Source organism: Ornithodoros turicata, chromosome 6 (genome assembly GCF_037126465.1).
Source record: "Ornithodoros turicata isolate Travis chromosome 6, ASM3712646v1, whole genome shotgun sequence".
Classification (NCBI taxonomy): domain Eukaryota; kingdom Metazoa; phylum Arthropoda; class Arachnida; order Ixodida; family Argasidae; genus Ornithodoros; species Ornithodoros turicata.
Genome location: NC_088206.1, coordinates 19920762 through 19942689, shown reverse-complemented (window position 1 = coordinate 19942689; position 21928 = coordinate 19920762). Strand labels below are relative to the sequence as shown.

Genomic DNA, 21928 nt, shown 5'->3' with positions numbered 1-21928 from the left:
TTTGTCGGTCGTGTGATTATGCATCTTAATGTTGAAATGCCGTTCATAATGAATCTGTATTCTAATGTACTGTGTTTCTAACGTAATAACATGTACAAATAAAACGGGAAAGCTGTCCAGATATGTCAGCATTGTGCCACGATTATTTCCATGTGTAAGAAAAATTCCGCAAGTGGAACCTTCACCAAGCATACCCCCCCCCCCCTTAAAAGCTCGCCCCCCCCCCCAAGCAGTGAATTTCTGGGGAAATCACTGGCTCCAACTCCATAAAACGTTTCGTCAAGAAGAGCAGACGTGTCGCCTAAAGAGTGCTCAATTCACCACCTGTGCTTTCTACGACATCCGATGAACAACAACGCTTCCTGTTCGGTCGGCTTGCCGGCGCTGCGACGCCGGAAAAAACCGCAAAAAAGAAAGAAAAAGACGGCGCGGCCATATGACGTCAGCGGCTGGCAGCCGAGTGAGGGGCAATTTCTGCCGCGAGATTCAAAGCTGCCTCGCGCTCCAGGATTGCGCGCTACGCTCAAACTTTTTGTGCGAATATGTATCACAGGGCTCAGACTCGTAATTTCTACTTCTCCCGTCATATTTTATTCCGATCATTTCCATACTCCTTTAAAGGTACTGTAAAGCAGCACCGATCAAATGTCATTTAGTGTGGCTATTCGATAGTCCAAGCCACCAGGACAAAAACTGCGCAAGTTTCATTCCAATCGACGGTTCTATTAATTAGAAAATTACAATTAAAGATTACGGGCAACACTGTACTAGGTATTCGAAATGAATTCGTACTCCTGACACATACGGCGGCAACCACATTGCATGCGTATAACGCTGGGCTCGACATAACAGTCCACCACAATCCACCATAAAAATCCGCCCCTGTAATCCACATAACGATCCACATCTGAGGATAACCGGATAAGCGAACTGAAATGAAATGCTGAGCCGTTGAAAAAAAATATGTCAGACGTTCAAGAAGCTAGACAGCGTCGGGACTAGTTTGTTCACAGAGATTCAGAGAGAGTTTGTTCGTTCGAAGGAGGTCGCGTACAGAAGGATCGCGCAGGCGCGGCAGAGAAGTAGGGAGAGCCTCCATCGAGCGGCGGCCAGCGCTGGGTTACTTTGCAAAAACAGGGGTTAACTGGTTAAACTGTTAACATGGGTTTCAGAATGCATAGGTAAACAGGAAAACTAATAATATGGTTACTAAAATAACGAAGTTCCAATGTAATAGTGTGTGATACCAATTTTCAGTGTTGCCCGCTGTACAGGGGGTTGTTTGACACCAGGCGTCGCACCGCTCCACTACGCCGCATTTTTCATGGCAAATTAAAAATATTTATAGCGCGTTGTCGGTCGTATGGTTCCGCATATGGTATTTAGAAGCAACAAAGTCTCTAGTCACATCACCGGCATATTATGCTTGCCTACTGCTTTGCAGTGCCTTTAACATGTCAGCTAAAGATTGATAAACATATCAGTCGAACATAGCTGAACATAGCTAAGCATAGCTTTACGTGTCAGATAAGCATAACTAAGCATGGCAGCTAAGCATAGGTAGACATTAGCTAAACATAGCTGGACATAGGTAAACATAGCTAAACATAGTTGACAGAAGGGAAATATATCAGCTAAACATATGTTAACATAGCCTTAGCCGTCGTTCAGCATGATATCGTCTCGTCTCGTCTTGTAGGATGGAAAATAAAATAAAATAAAATAACGTGAACAATGTTGAACAGTGAAGAAACGTCTAACGTCTCATGTGTTTCGTCTGGCAGCGCTCTTTTCATCATGTGAACAATGCAACTCCATAAATAAACTAACTAAATACATAAACGTATATTGTTTACGTGAGTTTCGTTTAAGAGGGGTCCTTAAAAAGAGAACCTCACTGTGCAGTACGTTCAGGCAGGCCTCTTTCACAGCGTAATACCGTAATGCCTCGTAATTTGTGGAGCAATTAAGCGACACCGGCGGGCTGCCGTCTACAAGATGCGGAGATCTGTGATCGGTTTGTGGAATGTCGTTTCTGGGTTAGCGCACGTGTTCGTACAGCCAGGAAGGTAACACAGTGTTATGGTCGTACATGGTCGCGTCAGAACTCACATCATAAGCAAAAATATAGCGTATTTTTAGAAGACTTTTCACTTATTATAATTGCGATGCGAACGAACGGCAAGCAGACGACCTCGGAGGCAGCCGTCTGCGCTGCGCTCCCATTGGTGTGCCTGGCCTACGTCGTCATGATGGGTGATGATCCTATGGCTGGGCCATGATGAGCCATGATCCTATGGCTGGAGCTTCCTTGGGTGCAGAAGCAGTGCGAATCTTTAAGACGCGTTTATTTAATATGTAAACTGTTTTCTGGAGAGAAATTTGGCCAAGTAGATTGTGAAGCGGTGCGAAACGTTATAACGTCTCAATCTGATACACACGTTTCAGGATGAGATAGTGTCTTGAAGGCATATTAAGCGGCTTGTTAAAGTGAGCTTATGTGGAACACGCTTATGTGTTTCTGACGGTGAGGTAAGACGAAACGCTTGTATATGATCAGTTCCTGTACATTGTCGTCTATGCGCTCCAACATGTCCTTGTACAGAACACCTGATGGCGCTACACAAAGTACCCACTCAAGCTAGAACAATAAGACATTGAGGGATGTATTGCCCCTAGTGCAGTTATTGGTGAATCTCTGCAGTCGTGTCCCCAAGAATTTTTCTTCGTCCTGGGCTGCGGCCTGCTCGCAGGGGCTTGGGCCCCCGAGGTAGGACGTAAAAGAATCTTGATAGCAAACGTCAACGCGCATGACGCACACTGGCATACTCTTCAGCGTTTCATCGAATTTCCTTGGCCGTGAAGAAACGGGGCCACACACACACACACGCATTCTACTACGTTTGGGGAAGGCCGAATCTCCTTAAGTACCCCTCGCAACATTCCTGAACCTGCGATGGTCGCCTCTCAATATACTCAAATACACAGGCATGTTTCATGATCTTTTGACTAGTATATTTATTTGTTGATGCCCGGGATGATGACCACTCTACGCACGTCGATATACTCGAGCACACACCACGGTTAACGCTCCATCACCGTGTGAAGCGCTAGCAGGAACACAACAATAATGATTAGAAACAAGGAAATCAGGAGAACAGCCATTAATTGTTGTAGATCTACGTCCCTGTCACTCTCGCCACGATTCCTGTCACGCTCGCCAGGAATGCGGGTGGGCTCATTATTCAATCTAAAAGGTGGCGAACCATGGGAAGGCCCTACCGGCTCTCGGGCAGGAAGGGAAAGGCGCCTTTGGATCAAGTTCGTGGTAATTTGGCTCACGCTTCCTTGTTCAGCATGGAAAGGAGGCAGTGGAAAGCTGTACTGAATGTTGACGCATGGGGCCACCGAAGGAGTCTTCGTCGGTTGCGGGCGCTGCACGTCCTCGGTCAGAAAAGGGACTCCTGCCGTGAGGTTCGTTTTTGACGGCGAACGGTGTGGACCTGATGGAATGGGCGTTTGTTGCGCACTACCTGGTGAAAGAAGATCTGGTTCGCTGCTCGACGGCGAGCTTGAGCTCTCGGCAAAGTATGTAGGAGAGATGTGCTCAAACACATCTGCGGCACATGGTTCCTCAGCAATGTTTTGCTGCGACGCCGAAAGACTGGGCCGCAGGCACACCGTGCTTAAAGTGGTAGGGCCTGCTTCTGAAGAATAGTGTGAAGCTGTCGAAGAGACACTGCTGTGGAAGGAAGATAATTCAGGAGGGGTAACGTCAACTGGCACAAGGGCCATGCTCTGATAAGCAGGCTGGGTCTTCTTCGATTTTATTTTTTTCTTATGTTTGTGGGCTTTCTTCTCGCTTTTGGCCACCCTTTGCCTTGAGGTTTCCCCATATGGAGGAACTTGTACGGGTATTTGTGGAACTTCTACGGGTTTCGTGATGGAATATTTGTGCACCATCGATTGGGTATCTGAGTGGTCTGGAACCCATGTGCCAGTCACTCTTCCCCCGTCAATGAGCGACGGTCTCTTTGGTGTCGGCGCCTCTGAGCGTGCTTCCGCGAAAATGCCTTCCGATGGCAGCCGTTGAGCAGCGTCCAGTACGTAGCTCGTAGTACCGGGAGGTGCTTCCATAACCATTACACTCCCCTGGTACCGCTCGGCTATCCAGTGGCTTGGCGTCACTGTTCCTGGCTCTGTAGGTGGCACGTTTAGCTCTGCTGAAGTGATTGCCAAAGGAGATGCTGCTGGCTGGACGCTGGAAAAAACCGGTACGCACGGCATTGGTTTTTGATATGTCAGGGCTTCCAGGTTCATACGATCGTCCTTTATGCAGGCGGGCCGTTCTCGAGTCTCTAAACATAGTCTCGGTTCGTCTGCCACTGGAATGAGATTTTGTCGTAAAGACTCTAAAGGTAATTTTTCGTCCTGATGCTCAATAGATTCCAAAAGAGGTTTCTGCCCCAGAGGCTCTACATGCAGCATTTTCCTTGTAGAGGGAAGAGGTTCAGCTTTCTCGTGTGCTATTGTTTGTTTCTGAGGCTCGGTTTCCAAGTGTACCTTTTGTTGCTTTGTAACAGCGTTACGACGTTCATCCGAGGTTTCTAATGGCATCTTTTGGTCGGGAGCTGCTAGCTTAGATTTTTTCTCGACATCCAATTGTAGCATCTCAATATTTGTATCCTCTAAAGGTAGCTTTTTCAGCTGCGGTTGTAAATGTAGCTTCTGCTGGCCTGTCACTGAAATGGGTTCCTGTTCTAAATACTCCAATGGAAATTTATGGTCTTGGTGGTCAATATGTAGTGCTTTATCTTTTGACATCACCATGGGTGCTGGCTGTGTTGGTTTCAAAGCAGGTTTCTGCTCTTGAGGCCCGACGTGCAACATTTCTCCTCTTGGAAAGGAAACCCATTCGGGTTTTCCGGATTCTATTGGCTGTTTAAGAGACTCAGCTTTCAGATGCAACTTCTCTTCCTCTGTAACAGACATGGGACGTCCTTTCGTAGCTTCTAAACGTTGTTCGTCGTCTTGATGTTCTAACTGCAATCTCTCTTCTCTTGTAAGCGCACTTGGTTTTGTCTTTGAAGATTCTAGCGCCTGTCTCTGTTCTTGCGGCTCTAACATTGGTTTTTCCTCAGGTGCACCTAGGGCAAGCTTCGGTTGCGGAGGCTCCAGAGGCTGTCCATGGCCAACTTCCTGTATACATTCTCTTTGTTCTTTTAAAATCGCTTCCATTTCTGACGTTTTACATTCTAGATGGTGTATTTGCTCTGATGCTATTGGTGGAGGGGTAACTGTTGTGATACTTAAACGAGTTTCAACGTCATGGGTTATGGTATGTTCTAAAGGAGGCCGTTTTTGTTCTACAGGCAACCTAATCTCATGAGTCAGTTGGTCGAGTCCAGGTTGTGCATACTCTAGTTCGTACCCTGGCTCTCTCTCGACGACAGCTGGCCCTGTTTCAAAAGGCTCTGTAATGTCCTCTTTGAAGCTCAGATCTTCTGCAGTCTCACAGGGCCCTTCCTCCGGAACCGTCCGCCGTTGTACACTTTTCCCTTCGGCAACGGCAGTTTCAGCAGTTGTGGTATCTAACTTCGATGTTACAGGCCTTTCTTTCAATGATTCCAGGTTCATGTCTTCGTTACCATACTGTGTGATTGTTCCTTCAACTTCCACTAATTCACGTTCCTCAGGGAGATATCGTAGTACCGATCCCTGCTCTTTCAGTTGTTCTGAGGATTCTGGTTGTTTTCTATGTACCTCGACGTGGCTTTCTCCCCTTGTAACATCCGACGGCGTGGTTTCCTGAGGAAGCGCGTCATGCTGTAACACTTCATAGGATCGCGATTCTGAGGAAGGTTCCTGTAAAGGGCGTGACTGTTCTGCTACTCTTATGGTGTGTTGTACAGCTTCAGCAATTTCTGATGTTTCCTCATGTGGTAAAATGTGCTGTACCTTCTGTGGATGTGGTTCGACTTCCACAGGTGGGGCTCCGAACGCTCGCTCGTGAAGCTCATCGTAAGTGCCTTCAGCTTCACCCACCTTGGCTTTTCTTTCCGCTGCTGTAATACGACCGACATTTGCCTTGCTACGAAGCTCATGCTCCGCTATGCCTCCAATATCTGCTTCTACTATAGCGCGTTCTTCTGGAGTTTCTGCCCCTAAGGCAGCGCCTTGCGCTGCTGGAGAAACATCTGTCTTGCACTCAGTCAATAATCGGACTAGTTCTGTGTCAGGACGAGACACCACACTAGTGTCGGTTCTCGCCACGAGTTCAGTTCCAGATCGGCGCTCCGCAACCTGTGTCTCTTCACTACTTCCTCTTCTGTGGAGTTCCAGCAGTACTTGTTGTACTACTTGTTGGCCTACTTCGCTTATTGTAGCTGTGACACTCGAAGGCTGCGAGAAGTAATCTTCAATGGTCGGTTGAGGATAAGCCTGTGGTGAAGACGTGCTTGAAGACACCTTCTTCAAAGGCGACGCACTTTTCAATATTATCGTACTCTCGGTCGCGGGAAGCTGCTCTTTTATTTGTATCCAAGATTCCTCTGGTGCCGTCAGGTCACTGTCGATAGGGGTCGTCACTGACGAGAACGGTCCTCTAAGTGCCGACGGTAGGACGTCCTGATAGGGTTTGAGTGGCACAGGCACTATATCGGCATCTCGCGTTTCAATGGGCGATGTCACCTCTGAAAGAGACGCCGGAGGATGTGAAGGTATTGACTCTTCTCTGGATAGAAGTAGGCTAGGTTCCTGGCTTGATGGTTCTATTCCTAGTTCCCGTAGGAGTTCTGGGGTGATTGTTCCAGATAAGATAAAAGGTGGTGGAGAGCGAAGTTCCGGAGGGGTATCGAAAAATATGAGGGATTGCGCATCCTCGTCCGTTGGGATTGATTCCTCGGACTCGGGTAGCGGAACAAGGGCGCCTTCAAATTCACCTTTCCCCTCAGGAAAACCCTTTTCCTCAACTGCTTCAGGGAGTCCAGTAGTTTGTGGCGCAACTTTTGTAGTACCCTCGCGAGCCATTCTCGTTTCGGCAGGCGGTACAGGTGGTAACCTCAACATTGTCGGTGGTTGGACATCTTCGTCAGTGGATGGTTCAGTGCCTGTAAATATATCCGAGGATGCGTCTCGCTCGGGTGGGACATGGTCCCCCGTGGGCGCTGCTGTGAAGCTATTAAACGGCATCTTGACTGCTTGCGCTTTCTCACCCACGTTCGCCTCCTCAAAAGTGGACGTCGATGGCGTGCTACCTTCAAATGCTGCCGACCCCTCAGCAATGGCTTTGGACGCGGAATCGCTCGACGAACTGCTGTAAACAGTGATCCTACGCAGGGGTACACGGACCTCATTTGCAGGAAGTTTCTCTTTCGCCTGTGATGTGCCTTCTGCTTGGGGTCTCGTAGCCTGCATGTGCTCTTGAGTCAGCGTAGGTGACTGAATACGCTCGATTTTATTCAGCTGCGTAGCTAGATCTAGTCTCGTGTCAGTCCCTATTGTGCTGGGAAACACAGACGTTGATGGTGCGTCTTCAGACTTCAAGCCATTTTCCGAGTTGTCCGATGGAATGAAGCTTGTAAGCGACCCGACCAATTGGCTTCGCACCTTAATGGCTCCGAGTGTGGCAAGATGCAGTGCTTCTGCTTTTGTGGGTGAATTTGTCTTCGGGGTCTGAAGCTTAGAATCTGACTGGCTGTGCTTGAAGGCGTCGTTTGGCGTAGCATTGCCGCCAATGGTGGGAACCGACTTGGCTTTGGTGGGTAGCTCTCGTCCTGGGAGATTTGTATCTGAGGTGGACGACTCATGATCGGTATCTCTGGTTGTGGACAGGCGCTTCTGCTGCTTGTCTGACATGGTTCAAAACGAGCACACAAAGCGCTGTGTGTAGGACCGCATTGCGGTCGTGGTGGTTCGAGGTTTCAATCAATGATCGTTAGAAATCGAAGCACAGATTTCTTCTTCACCTCTATGTCCGTGGCAGAGGTGTCCGTGGTGGCGGTACAGCCTCGTCGTCGTTTACCTAGTTATTATGAGCAGCCACCCCCGATACCCGAAAGCAATCTAGAAAAGACCCGGGAGGTGACTCAGGTTCGAATACGTGCGCCGGCTTTAAGACAAATGTCGGCGTAGTTCCCTGTGAAGTCGGCCAAGCACACACGATCCCCCCCTGCAATAGTCGTGACGTTGCTCTCCTGAGCGTGTCCGACTACGGCAAACAGCTCCATTCACCACCACCTCCTGGAATTTTGAGCAGCTTGTCAGCAACGAAGGACCAGAGGTTCTCTACACCAAACTGTGTCAGTCTTCCGGAAGTTCCCTCTTGCTTTCGAATTGGGGCTGCCGGTCCTGACCCCCATCAATCAACTTAATCGCATAATCAACAAATGCATAATCAAGTTCCTTATGAAGGAGACCGTTAAACCAGATGATATTTTGCAGATTACAGGTACAGTAGGGGGAGCAAACGATGTCAAGGGGAAGAGTGTACGAACGGCCAGACAGCCTAATGAATAAGGACGGAATATGGTGACGAATGAACCACATGGACATGTACGTCCGACTGCACTGCAAACACGCCAGTGAATATCGCTAGCATTGAGCAAGCCATCCTCGAGGACCGGCGAGTAACAGTTCAGGGCGTTGCAGCCCAGCGTGATATTCGTGTCGGCAATGTGGAGACAATCATTTACGAGTTTCTCACTGTTCCGCAAAGTCTGTGCAAGATGGGTTCCACCACACATCACTTCTGACCAGGAGGGCACGCGTACGGCAGTCTCTGAGGAGCTGCTGAACCGAGGGGGACGAATTTTTGCAGTCAATCATCATATGTGGTGAAAACTGATGAATCTCATCTCAACCCAGAGACAAAAACAAGCAGCATAGAATGGCGACATAAGGCTTCCCCGCCGCGAAAGAAAAGCAAGATGCAACCGTCTGCTGGGAAGACCATGGGGACAGTCTTCTGGGACATGCGTTGTGTCACCAACGCGTGTACTTCGTGGAGCAAGGGGTCACGATTAATGCTCAGTACTACTCCACGTTGATAAATTGTGCCGTGCGAAATGCATTTCGCAAGAAAAGGTGTGGGATGTTGTCCGGAAGAGTCACTCTTCATGACAATGCTGGGCCTTACACGGAGAATTTGACGGTAGCAATCCTGGCTGAAATGCGCTGGGAGGGTTTGCCCAATGTCCCTTGCAGACCATATTTAGTACCAAGACATTCTACACAGATGAAACCCTCCAGAAACATGTTCTGTGGTGGCTTCGGCTGCAGCCCAATTCTTTGTACGCCAAAGGCATCCAAGAGTTGCCACAGCTATGGCAACAGTGTCTGCGTAGATGGGGAGGGGGGTGGGGGTGAACACATTGAAAAACTGACACAGTTTTGTGCTTCCCGAATTTTCTATTGTATTTAAAGAAATAAAAGTCTCCGTCAACGTTGATCGACCCTTGTACCTAACATCCTGTTCTCAAACTACGACTGCTGTGACGACACATTTTCATTTCCTTTTGATGATGTGAAGAGCTGCGATGTCTGAATCCGTTTTTTTAAGTCTCTCCTGTCCTGCTTCCTCTCCAACGGAAATATTGCCCGAACTGCATAACACGCGAACTTGACGCGCAGTGTTCAGACAGAGTGTTGACGAAGTCAGGTGGATATTCATGGTGCTTGGACATGTTTCAACTCAACCAACCAACATGTTCTACATTCTTCATGCACTTCTCTCTGTGCATTAGACGTGCCTCGAAATAACGTCAAACAAAACTCTGTACCGTGACATGAACGTTCACATTTCACATGTGAAATGTTCATCGCTTCCAAGTCTAAGACTTAGTCCCGGTTTCACCACCGCGAGTGAACATTTGAACCGAGAACAGAATTCCCTAAACTTGGTGTTAATCGTCAACACTCTTTCACCAACGCGGGATAGCGAGATTTCCCATCAAATGGGGCCAAATAGAGCTGTTGGTAAACATCGGGTTTGTAACCGGGCTGGTAACACACACGTTTAGCCAAAATCTCCATTTTATTTTTTCTTAACACCAAACCAAACCAACCATGTTTAGGGAAGTCTAATCTCTGTTGAAGCGTTAACTGTCGTTGGCGAAACAGGGCCTAAGTGAGGAACACAAAAACAGCGAATGTTATCTATCTCCTTCTCGCCGGTACACTGCGTGCTTTGGCATGTAGTATGGGTAGGTTTTTCGTGAAATTGTTTGACTACACATCATCACCTTAGGGACGTACGATCCTCCAGCGGAGCGACTCCTAAATGAACGTCATAAATTGGAAAAATTAGCATGTTGAAAATTTTTTAAAATTACAATACCGGACAGTGTGTCGGCTCGGGTCAAGTACCGTACAAGCTTCGACTTCTTGTACACGAATGCTGAGGTGGCCTAGAAGCTCCCGACATTGGATACTGTACTTTTAGTTCTCCGCCCTCGGAGGTCTCGAAAGGCCAAGAAAGGCTAAATGTTTTGATCAAATATAGATGAACCACTTTCTAGCAATCCAAGGTACTGAAGAAAAAAAAAAAAAAAGGGGGCAAACACGCAGGAACGAAAAGCGAAATGCGGCCTCAGCATGAGACTGAAAGGCGCATTCGCACTTGTACCTCTAAAAAATGCTCTTATGGCATCTCAAAATGTTAAAAAAAGGCTACAATTGAATAGAGCTGATAAAGAGGCAGGCAACCCCCAAAGTGTCGCATTTAGCCGTTTACAGGCATCTATAGGCATCTATAGGCAAATGCCTAAAATTCCGGGCCCTATATTATGAGCCATAATGAAAAATATCGTCGAAAAGTGCTACTTCTCGACTACTAGTCGACCTCTCCCGTTATTGCACACTGAGAGCAATTACACAAGTTATAAAGCCATTAGGCGTCGCACGTGCAAGAAACGAAAAACAGATACTCTGACTTCGTTTAGTGCATTTGCCGGCGCGATTGAAATCATCTGGCGAGCTCCTACGCGAGTTTAACTCTATTTGCGTGACCATAGGCGTGAAGGCGAAGACGCTTTCAAGACTCCCTCCAGATGATTTCGCTTTTATGAAGCGCTCGTGAATGTACTGAAGGATCGCAGGGACTTCGGCACGCGCAAACATTTGAGAGAGCTTTGCGCATTGCGCAGAACCGCTCCGCTATCCCTTACGTACGCAAATGCGATAGCGCACGATGCACTAAAACTCTTTAATAGGCAGTTTTAGCACACCGCTGGTAAGGCTCTTGTGCCTGCCGGAGCCAATCACAGTTGTGTGTGACTAATCTTATCCACTGATTGGTTCCAGTTGATACGGTTCGACGCAAGCCGCGTTATCAACGGTTTGCTAAAACTCTATTGACTGTGGTATGCAGGGTTTCCGCTCAAACAATCCATTAAAGTATTTTTAACATTTAACTGTTGACATCAGCAGCGAGTTGGCTGTTGATTGCGCTGAAATGACCGACCAGCGGAGACAGAAACGTCAAAATGCGGTGATACTCAGTTCATGCAAGTCAACTCAGTTTCGTGCAAGGTCAAATGTAATAACAAAAAAAAAAAAAAAAAGAAAGAAAGAAAAAGAAAGGCTCAAGGAGGAATAAATATTGGTTTTGCAGTAACGTTTCTTTATGAAGTTCAATTGTTATAAGCAATAACTATGCTACAAATAACCTTAAATATTTCGCGTAAGTTGGACATGTATTTCTTTCAATTGAGACCACTTCGTAACTACATTATTCCCCCGTTTGTAATAAAGGAGGAATTTACAGACGGTCGGTGACGTCGAATGGACATCTACCAGCTTATCATCCGTCGTCGTCGCCATCACAAGAGTCCGAAGAGAATAAGGACGACAAGTGCTATCGCTAGGAGACTAGCGATTACGATGCAGGCAATTAGTTTTTTGTCCGGCAGCACAATGTTTACCTGCACGGCCTTATCTCGAGAATCTTCGATAGCAGGAAGGGAAGGGCACGCGTCTGCCATTTCAACGTCTGAGCTCTCTGCTACGGTAACCGTAGCATTGTCCTCTGTTGGCCCAGCATACGAGGACGTTTCTTCAGGGGCGTGCACCACAATTATAGTAAGAGGAGGGCTTTGCCGAGCCTTTCCGCTCGCAGGAAGCCCTTCGGTTGACTGTGCCCGATGACCTTGTGCTCGTGGCGAGTTTTCTCGCAACTGGTGTTCATTTTTCGCATCCCGTACACTTCTTTGTGGCAGAGGTGTAGAGGCGACTGATCCTTGCACGACATTTGGGTCGGCTGTATGGACTGGATGAAGCTCAGCTGAAAACGTTTGGGTTGCTGTTGTTACGAATGTAGACCTGTTTGAGGAACGTACAGAGTCGTGGCAACGTTGAGCAGGTGGCAAGGTGTCTACAACTTTCATGGGAAATGCTCTCGCTGCTGATATTGTGCGGGATATTGGAGTTAGTGGGTTAAAGATGTGCCGCACAGTGTGCCCTGGGTCAGGTTCCACTGAATCGTATCGCTGAGCAAGCTTTTTTTCTGAATCGTGGTCAGTAGCGTAGATAGGCTTCCTTTGACTAGGTTGGCTCGCTGACATTCCTGCTGGACTGGTAGTAGATAACCAATGCCTCTCCCTCGAATTGATCTCATGTACGTCATTGCCGAGGTACATGTCGGACGATCGCTTTGGTGTCGCAGACCCTGTAGCGTCTCTGATGTTGTCACGAGGTTTCGTGCCATGCTTCGGTATAGTATCTTCCGTCGTCCCTGAAGTCTTGGGTTTATCTTGCTGTCCAGATGGCGATAGAGAGAAAGAAATACGTTTTTCTTCGGGGTGACTGTGTGACCCAATGAGCGATTTGTCGTATCTAAAACTAGGACTATCCACACTGTCTTTCGCATCCATCTTTCGGCTTATAATCGCTCGCGAATCTCGTGTCATCCCCGAACCACCTCTTCCACGACGGCGTTCTTCCGCTAGGGGTGTTGTTCCTCTCGATGAAGATTGTTCATGGCGCGTCTGAGAAACAATAATGTCTTCCTGATTCCTTCCTGAGGATTTCTGGTTCGTCCTGTAAGGTTTGTGGCGCCTTGCCCCCTCACTGTAAGACCCCGTCTGTGTATTGGCGACGTGCCGGAGTAGTGACTCCGACGTTGGCGCCCCAGTCGACTCAGGCAATGTTCCGAGTTTTGAGTCATCGATGGCAGCTGGACGACTTACCTGAAGCTTCCTGTTCGTGAATTCGGTTTCTCTACTCAAAGCGTTCGACGGAGGCATGTGCCTAACAACGGTTTCTCGATTTTTTCCCAAAAACGAACGAGACTTAGGTGCGACTCCTGACACGAACTCATCTACGACGGCGTGTTGTACCTTGCAGGTACCCAGCGGGTTTCCCTTTTGGAGGCACCATGGAGTGATTAGCTCCTCGGAATCGCTGTCTTCGTCGTCAGCAGACTGGTCAGTGCTGTGTATGTTAGGATATGAACAGCTCCTTTGATTGTCGCTGTCCAACCTTCGAGAAGGTTTCGGGAGGTAGTGGCCACTGTTTGAAGATGCTAAGCTGTGACTTTGTATTGGGCTGTTTGGATAAGAAGAGTCGACGCCTATGGGTCCATCATCAATGTCGCTGACGGTCTGCTCATGGTTCAACCGGCGATTCGCGTTCATAGCGATATCTTTCCAACGACGATGCGCTTTTCGCCTTCTTCGTTCCATAAATCGGAGGTGCTGCAAACAAATCCTAAGGACAGAATGAACAGAAAGGCACGCGTAGAACGTTCTTACAGTGAAACATAACATTGGCTGCTTCCTTCCTCTTCTTCTTCAGCCACAAAGGAAATGGCTCACTTAGCCACACAGGGCGATCGGCCAGGAGTATGAGACGGGAGTATAGTTCCAGGGGGACGGGCGGGCGTTGTAGAGATGTGGACGGTGGTGGGGATTAGGTGGTCAGGCTACTCAGGCCGGGCGACTCAAAAGCGGCCGCAGGTAGCTAAGAAGGCAACGACGCTGGACGCCACTTCGGGGATCCATTTCTCCGTGTGTGAGGCTCCGAAGGAGAGTAAGGACGATAAGGAGAGAGGGATGCCTTGTCTGGCAAAGAGCAGGGTGAAATGGTTTCGGCGGGGCCTGTCGTACAGGCGACAGTGCAGCTGCAGATGCTCAGTGGTCTCGTCCTGCCCGCAGTGAGGGCACGCTGGCGATGGATGGGTACCCGCGCGGTGAAGGTAAAAGTTTAGAGGCAAGGCGTGGCATCGAAGGCGCGTCAGCAGGACTTCAACACGGCGCGAAGGGCAGCGGTCAGTGTACCGCGCGAAGGAAAGGTGATCGTAACGGGGGTCAGGCAAGCGGCGTCCAGACAGCTCCAGCAGCCTCCTATGTCTGGCCCGAGTTACTGCGGGCAATGGAGGTAACAGGTCGATGAATGGCCCAGCGAGGGATGCCTTGGTCAGGTTATCAGCCAACTCGTTGATAGAGAGGCCACGATGTCCTGGAATCCACGTCAAGACGACGTCCGTGATATGACTCGGAGTAAGGGACAGGAAGGTCTTCCAGGCGTTGGCAGAGGGGTCCGACAGAGCTGCGATGACAGACAGAGAATCTGACAGGAGAAGAACCTTGGCAATATCTAGGGCAACCAGAGCCGACAATTCCCTGTTCTCACGCGCAAGGCAAATCTGGCTTTCAAGGTTCGCGTGGGCCATCCAAATTGAACAGCGGGGGCGAAACCCAATCTGGCTGTCGTTAAGAGCAGAAATATTCTCCAAGAAAGAGGAAAGACGGCGGTGCAAAATGCGCTCGATGGTCTTGCAGAGGGCGGAGGCCAGGCAATTGGACGGATGTTGTCCATGACCGGGCCCCTCGAGGGAATTTTCTTAACGATGACTACCTTGGCCACCTTCCAGTCGTCTGGGAGCCATGACTGCTCGAGCGACACGTTTAGGAGCTCGCGAGGATGGGAAGTCCACAGGGACCGCAGCTTCCTGCCTGTAATGCCGTCCGGACCAGGGGCAGAGTTCGGAAGAGCACGCACAACGGAGTCGAGTTCCTCTCCGGTAACGGCGCAGAAGCCGGACGTCGATTCGTCGGGCAGCGCTTGGACACGTGAAACAGAGCTGTGGAAGCGCAGCGCAAGACCTCTGGCTATGTCTTCGAGCCGGGTTCTGGCAATGTCATCAGGCACGACGGAGGAGTCGCAGGGGGGTTCGCAGGACAGCGATCGCCGGAGGTGTGTAATATGCTGGTGGAGAGCCTTCCGATGCTTCGGGTTGGAAAGAAATGAGTTGCGCTCGTTGTAGAAAGGCTGCTTTGCAGCGGAGATGGTACGCTTAAAGACAGCCTTGAGAAACTGGTAATTCTTCCAGTTCACGTAGGAAGTGTTTGCAAGCACTTGTTTCCAAGCAGCCTTGTGACAACGGTAGGCCCTTGTACAAGCCTCGCTCCACCACGGGGCGCAGTCGCTTAACAAGACTAAAAGTAGCAGCCGCTATCGAGAGTGACAAAGAGGTCACGGCATTGACCGCGCGGTCACTGGCAGGTAGGCCAACACCTTCCTGAAGAAGTCGCTCCAGGTTCTTCTCTTGCAGGTGGAAATTGCACAGGGAGCGCGAAGAGACAGACTGCCTGGCAGGAATGGCCACTTCAAAGAAGATAGGCAGGTGGTCGTTGTTGGAACCCAAGGTGAGGGTTCGCCACGACATCAGGCGGACCGAAGAGGAGTGTTGAGTGAGGTCGAGCACAGAACGGGCGGTGCCACGGAGGAAAGTTGGAGATCCGTCATTCTTAACAGAGAGGTTATGACGGCATATCCAGTCCCACAGCTCCCTGCCGTTGGTCTTGAGACCCCATTGAACGTGATGTGAGTTGAAATCACCAGCGACCACGTATCCGTGGGGCAAGTTGGAGAGTGCACCGCTGAGAGTCGAGGGGGATTGGAAGCCCGCTGGGCAGTACACGGTCAAAACAGCCAGGGAAGAACTGTAATGGACTGGGTCCTCTTCGTCGCCTGTCTCGTCCCGTGGGGAGGCTGGTTATTTTACGGCGGAGTTCTATCGCATCGTTATCTCTAATCGGAGTTATATCGTTATGCGGGATTATATCGAAGTTATATAAGCATCGGGTAGCATGCGTGCCCCGTGTGTCCCAGATATGGCGGCGCGGTAAGTCACGGAAGAAGCGCGCTGCGAAGGTGGCGTGATACGACGTTGTTTATCACTTGAGGTGTAGTGATGCAGGTGGCGGGAGTGGAAAGCACAAGACGCCAGGCCTCTCGCCAGGATGGCTTCACCCAGACCAGCTCACGTGGCTCAGTGACTAACGTGCTCCGTGCACCGTCCTCATCATTGGCCCATAACATGTCATCTCTAACCCTGCCAACCATGCGAGCTTTTTCACCACCACCACCGCAAACCATGCCAACGATGAGGACTGTACTTAGAAGAAGAACAGTTCATGTTCAAAATATTGGCGGCTCTCGTACTGGGGAACTTCATTTCCTTACAGGTTCGCTGGATTTTAAACCCTTATATGCTCCACAACTGCCAACATGTACGAGGTGAAAGACGGGAGCACAAGAGAGAAATACAGGGTAGGCCTCCCTTGTAGTACCCGCAAGCTCCACCCTCCACCTTGTTTATATTCCACGCATAGGTACATGAAATGAAAATAATGTGCGAAACGGAAACGGAACTCGTTGCCGAAGTCGACGTTGCATTCCCGCTGCTGCCTCATGACATTATTTTCTGGGTTCGTTCATTCGGCGAACGAACTGGTGCTTTCCCCTGCCCTTCGCATATGGAGGAATGGCGGCCGGTCTTGGAACTTTGTTGTTATTTGTCCCTAACCAGAATGTCTCCAGTACACAGCCCGAACCGACCTTTAGCCTCCCAACATTCAGCTATCTCCACCTCCACTCAGGAAGCGAGACCCGTCATAATTTCCTGGCATGTAATTCCCCAGCCATTGATGGATAGCTAGAGATCTACTGTCTATACGAAAGTGTCGGTATTCATGACAGGTGAGAAAACGCCGCAAATATGAAGAGTGTGGCATCCTACCTTACTCAGCGAAGACTTCCTTTTAAGGCCACAAAACTGACTCTTGTCACATAGGCTGCCTTCATCCACCAGAAACCAATTAAGAGCTATTCGGATGCCATCCGTCCTCCGTCTTGTACGCGAAGCAATTGCACAAACATCAGCCCTTTCCTGGCGTCCCGCCCCTCACGTACACGGTTACTATCCATTAGAAAGTTCTTTGTTGACAGCCTCTAGAGAGACGTATTAGGAAAAACTAGACTTGAATGCAGACTTGAATGTATTTATAAATATAAACATATTACACCATAACATTGTCGAGGTATGTATAATCCAGTGCGTATGCTATCACTTAAATAGAACGAAGAGGAAAACGGCTACAAGTGCGATGGCGAGTCCAGCTGTGATGAAAGAACACGCAATAAGCATCTTATCTGGATGCACAGTGCTAACTTGCACTGCCTTGTCTACTGGCTTCGCATGTGCTACATTTGCGTGCTTGCCCTTGATGTACGTAGTATGGACGGCGCCTTGTTTAGTCTCGTCGTCAGTAAGTTCCGTAAGCGAGCTAGAGGTATGGTTGCCAGCAACCGGAATAGTGTTCGTGGCACTTCCTCCGCGCAGCACCCTTTGGTTCGATGACGACACTTTAGGGACATCTTGAAGCTCCCGCTGGTTCTTGTCGACTTCCTTCCGTAAGTCAGCGCGCTGGTGCTCGAGATCACCGTCACTTTTTCCGGTCTCCAGTTGTGCGTCTTGTAGGTATGTGGACGAACGGGACCGAATTCCGTTTCCAAAATCGCATTCTAAAACCGTTTGCACGGCCTTGTGTGCGCTCCGAGAGAGGAGTTCGTGTTCTTGTGAAAGTGTGCCTACAAGACGAGATAATTCATCGGAACTAGCAGACACGTGATTTTCGAGATGTATAGCAGTTATGGAAGTGTTCTCGACCACAGGACTGTCACGAATGAGGCCGGTTGATGAGGGCATCATGCAATCTACGTTCCCGTGCGCGTTTTGCGAAGGCATATTCTTCATGCTACGCTGTCTCGGAGGTTTCAACGCGGGCTGAATGACAGCTTCGTTGCCTTCGCCTAGATCTGAACAAATATTCTTGGAAGACACAGCACTAAGCACTGACCTAACCCGCATGTTCTTGATTTCAACCGCAGGTTCTTGGACGGGTATTTCCCAGGTGAGGTCGTCGTATTTCGTGGAATGTGCCTGTTCGGAAGGCGCACGGGAGGGTACATCGTCGGCATCACTCTTCGGCACTGGGTGGTCGTAACGTTCTTCAGACGTTGTTTCCGATGTCGGCATATGACGTTGAGCCTCAGTCTCCGTCACGTCGTCGATCATCGTGAATTGCGATGTCTGACTTCGTCTTCGTCGATGCCTTACGTCTCTTGACTTCCTTCCATCATCATTGTATGTCTGCCCTTGGCCTAAATGCCCCAACCTGGACATGCAGGTTGGCTTATACGATGCGCATGTGTCGTAGCTTTGATGTCCGTCATCTTCATCCGTGCCCGACGAGAACGGTGTCGTATTATCTCGAACCTTCCTATACTTCATTTCATGTTCTTCCTCGTCGACAGTTGCGCTCGAAGAATTCCGTTGCTTACCATTGCCCTGGCACCTTCCGGAGAAGCTGTACTGTGTTGGTGCAACGTTGCATACGGAGTGTCCTTGTTGGGGTTCTAAAATCGGACTTTTTCTAAGGCGGGATCGAGTGGGAAATTGGCAGTCTGGGGAGTTCACCATGGAGCTGTCTGCACAATCTTCCATGGGATCTGTCGCTTGAAGCGGTGGTGAATGAACTTTGCTGTCTGTTTCACTAGGGCTGCTGCTAGAGTTTCTGTTGGCAGAGCGCAGTATTAGGGGAAGCTTAGACTTTGAGGAAGGGTCGCAGCTCTTGTCTTGGTTTAATTCACTGCCTTCGCACTGAGGGTAAGTCATATGGTTCTGGAGACTTGATACTGTGCCTTTGTCCCGCTTCGGTCGGCCCGGCTTGGTTTGCCCGGCGTCCATGGCAAGTGACTATAAGTTTCACTTTTTCTTCTTACTTACTGTTGGACGTATGCTGAGACGATCTCTGTTCGAAAGACAGAGGCACAATGGCGGATTCTTCTTCTTCTTCTTCTTCCACCACTAAGCACCGTGGCCACAAGTCACACAGGGCGATTGGCCAGGGTTCCGTGCGGGGTAATGACTGGGGGCTCATAAGTCCCACGGCTTCACCCAGCTCCCGTGGCTCAGTGGTTAGCGTGCTGGCCATGTCACGTCGAGGCTGGGAGGTACCCGGGCTCGGATCCCGGTGCCGGCAGTGATGTCTGGGGTTTTTCCTGGGTTTTCCTCAGACGATGTCAGACATATGTCGGCACAGTTCCCTTAGACGTCGGCCCAGGACGCACATTGCGCCAGGGCGTCAGTCGTGACGTGACCCACATACGTGAGGCCGACAACAGCAATCCCTTTCACCATTACCACCACCACCCACGGCTTCAGACGCGGGACAAGGAGAGAGAGAGAGAGAGAGAGCCAAGAGGATTGGCACACAAGACAAGGAAGACAGTAGAAAACAAGGACGATGCTGTTGAGGGTCCCATGTCCTTCATCTTTTACTACTTTCCGTGACACTTGGCGCACTGTTTTTACATTTACGTGTGAGGAAACTGTAGGCGACATGGGGAACGTAAAGCCGCAAGACCACAGTTGCGTCAGTTGAACTACTCCTTACAAGAGAAGTGGCAAAATTATGAAATAAGAAAAATCTAGAGAGAAACTGATGTTCTGAGGCTGGAACAACATAGAAGGGACAGATACAAACAAAGCCTCAAATTGCCTAAGAAATCAACGATGAAAGATGAAAGTCACTGAAAAGGTTAGCCAGCTGTAGGGATCGAACCCACATCTTCTGGATTACCGAGTCCAGGGCTCTACCAATTGAGCGAAGCTAACACGCCTCTCCAGCGACTTTCGGGGTGCGTCATCTGAAGGGACGACAAACCAGCCACTCACTCTCACTCACCCTCCTTTCACTCTTACATTTTTTGCTCACTCATACACACATTCTTACGACGGAAATCGACGCAAGCGGCACCTGTTGAACAAGAGAGAAACTGATGTTCTGAGGCTGGAACAACATAGAAGGGACAGATACTGACAGAAGGGACAGAAAAATCTGTTTCATCGTTGGAATATCTAATATGTTTGAAGCACCTGTAACCTGCCGATACACTACATAAATACCGCTTAATAAACCAATGTATGCACTGATGTATGCATGCCGCAATTTCTGGAGTACGAGTATACCAGCGGGGCCCAGGAAATTCAAACGCTGCAGTGAGAGCAATGATAAAAAGTGAACCGTGATTCTTGCGTAACAACGAGATATTGGGTGTTTTCAGTACATGGGTTAGTCGCATAGGGCTCCTGATCCTGATCTCCTGTCCTGTGTTTCTCGTGCGCAAGAAGTTTGGCGAAAAGCTGGTGAATGTTGCGGTGTGTATACTTCTACCGAGATCAGCGCTGCGCCGCAGACAATCTCGCCCTCTGGGATAAGCTATGAAGTTCTCTTTTGTCCCGGTAGCCACCTTACGCTGCGCAGGGGAGGACTTGCCTTGGGTTGAGCCCACCCAAGGCTTCCACAGTAAACGCTGTTCCGTCTCCAGCGTGCTATTCGATGTAAATATACTATCGCGTTTTTTCTACTGGGTAGAAAGTGCTGTGTCTGTGATGTCATCGACGTCAGTCACTTTGCTTCATAAAAATGAGAGTATTCCAAAAGATAAACGTTCACACTACACATAGGATGTGTAGCTTTAGTTGGCACGATCGAAGAAGATGGGATAAAGCGCTTTTAGCATAAACCTGTAGGGTATTACCTGATGCCAATGATACAGAGACGAAACTCAGCGCCATGTTGGGTATTCAAGGATGCCAATGAAAGGTGTTACTAGTGAAAGATGGCGCCCACTTCAACGGTGAGTCCCTCATGTTTCTTTCGACAACCCACGCTCAACTAGGGAAGTCGGAAGCCGCTCGCCATATAGAAGGGGAGGGGCTAGCTGAAGCTTGAAAGATTGGTGCATTAAGAACTTTTTTTATGTAGAAAAATGATTAATAAAATCACAACGGCAGCGGGGATAGTGCCTGCTTGCTCTCAGGTAAAACTTCTCATAGCGGAAGGTCACCCGAAACGTGGCGCGCCTTGCCTTCGTCCAGTCAGCGCCGATGTGGTGGCGTGAAAAGTCCACCCGAGCGGGCTTGTGCGAATCGGTGAGCTTCCGGAGCACTCTTCATGGTTTCTTCCCCATGGTGAACGGCCCTCAGCGTGATCCACTTGGAAACAGCGAGGCCCATTTTTGCTTTCAGCTGGTTGGCGAATATGGTGCTGTTGGACACGCGACGTTTACTAACTTCGCCTCATACGCGTGGATAGCTTCCTGGTCCTTCTGGAACGAAATTACCGACTTTTACAACCATTCTTGAAAAAATGGCTTGGGTTGACTGAACGATACAGTTGGGCAGCGATGCGCCGAAGACTACGCCCGGCTGCATGAGAGGCACGGGCTTGGTCTTGCTCGTTCTCGGTCAGACGCAGTTTTTCCTACACCCCCACTCACGCAGGGGTTTACACCCTGAAATTTCTGAGATTTCCCAATACAGATAGGCTACCAATACATACACGCATATACCCCGCTCCCTCGCACTTCTCCTTGGAAGCTTGCCGGCTCCAAACGTCGATTTCTGAGGAAATTACTGGAGACTTGCACACGTCGCGTAAGACTTGCGCGTGAAGTCTCGCGCAAGTCTTACGCCTGTCCTTGCTGTCATACTTTCCATTTTAATCGCAACGTTTGTGTTAGTGGCGCAATCCACATAGGCTTCCCTCCGTTTCAGATTTTGAGAGTTTGTGAAGCGTTT

General features: G+C 49.3%; 1 protein-coding gene across 1 annotated transcript; it reads right to left on the bottom strand.

Annotated features, from left to right (window-relative positions):
* Positions 1-3084: 3084 nt before the first annotated feature.
* On the bottom strand, positions 3085-7857 carry LOC135398343 (titin-like). The gene has a single exon (XM_064629759.1). It carries the CDS (start codon positions 7855-7857, stop codon positions 3085-3087), a length of 4773 nt encoding a protein of 1590 aa, XP_064485829.1.
* Between the last annotated feature and the right edge of the window lie 14071 nt (positions 7858-21928).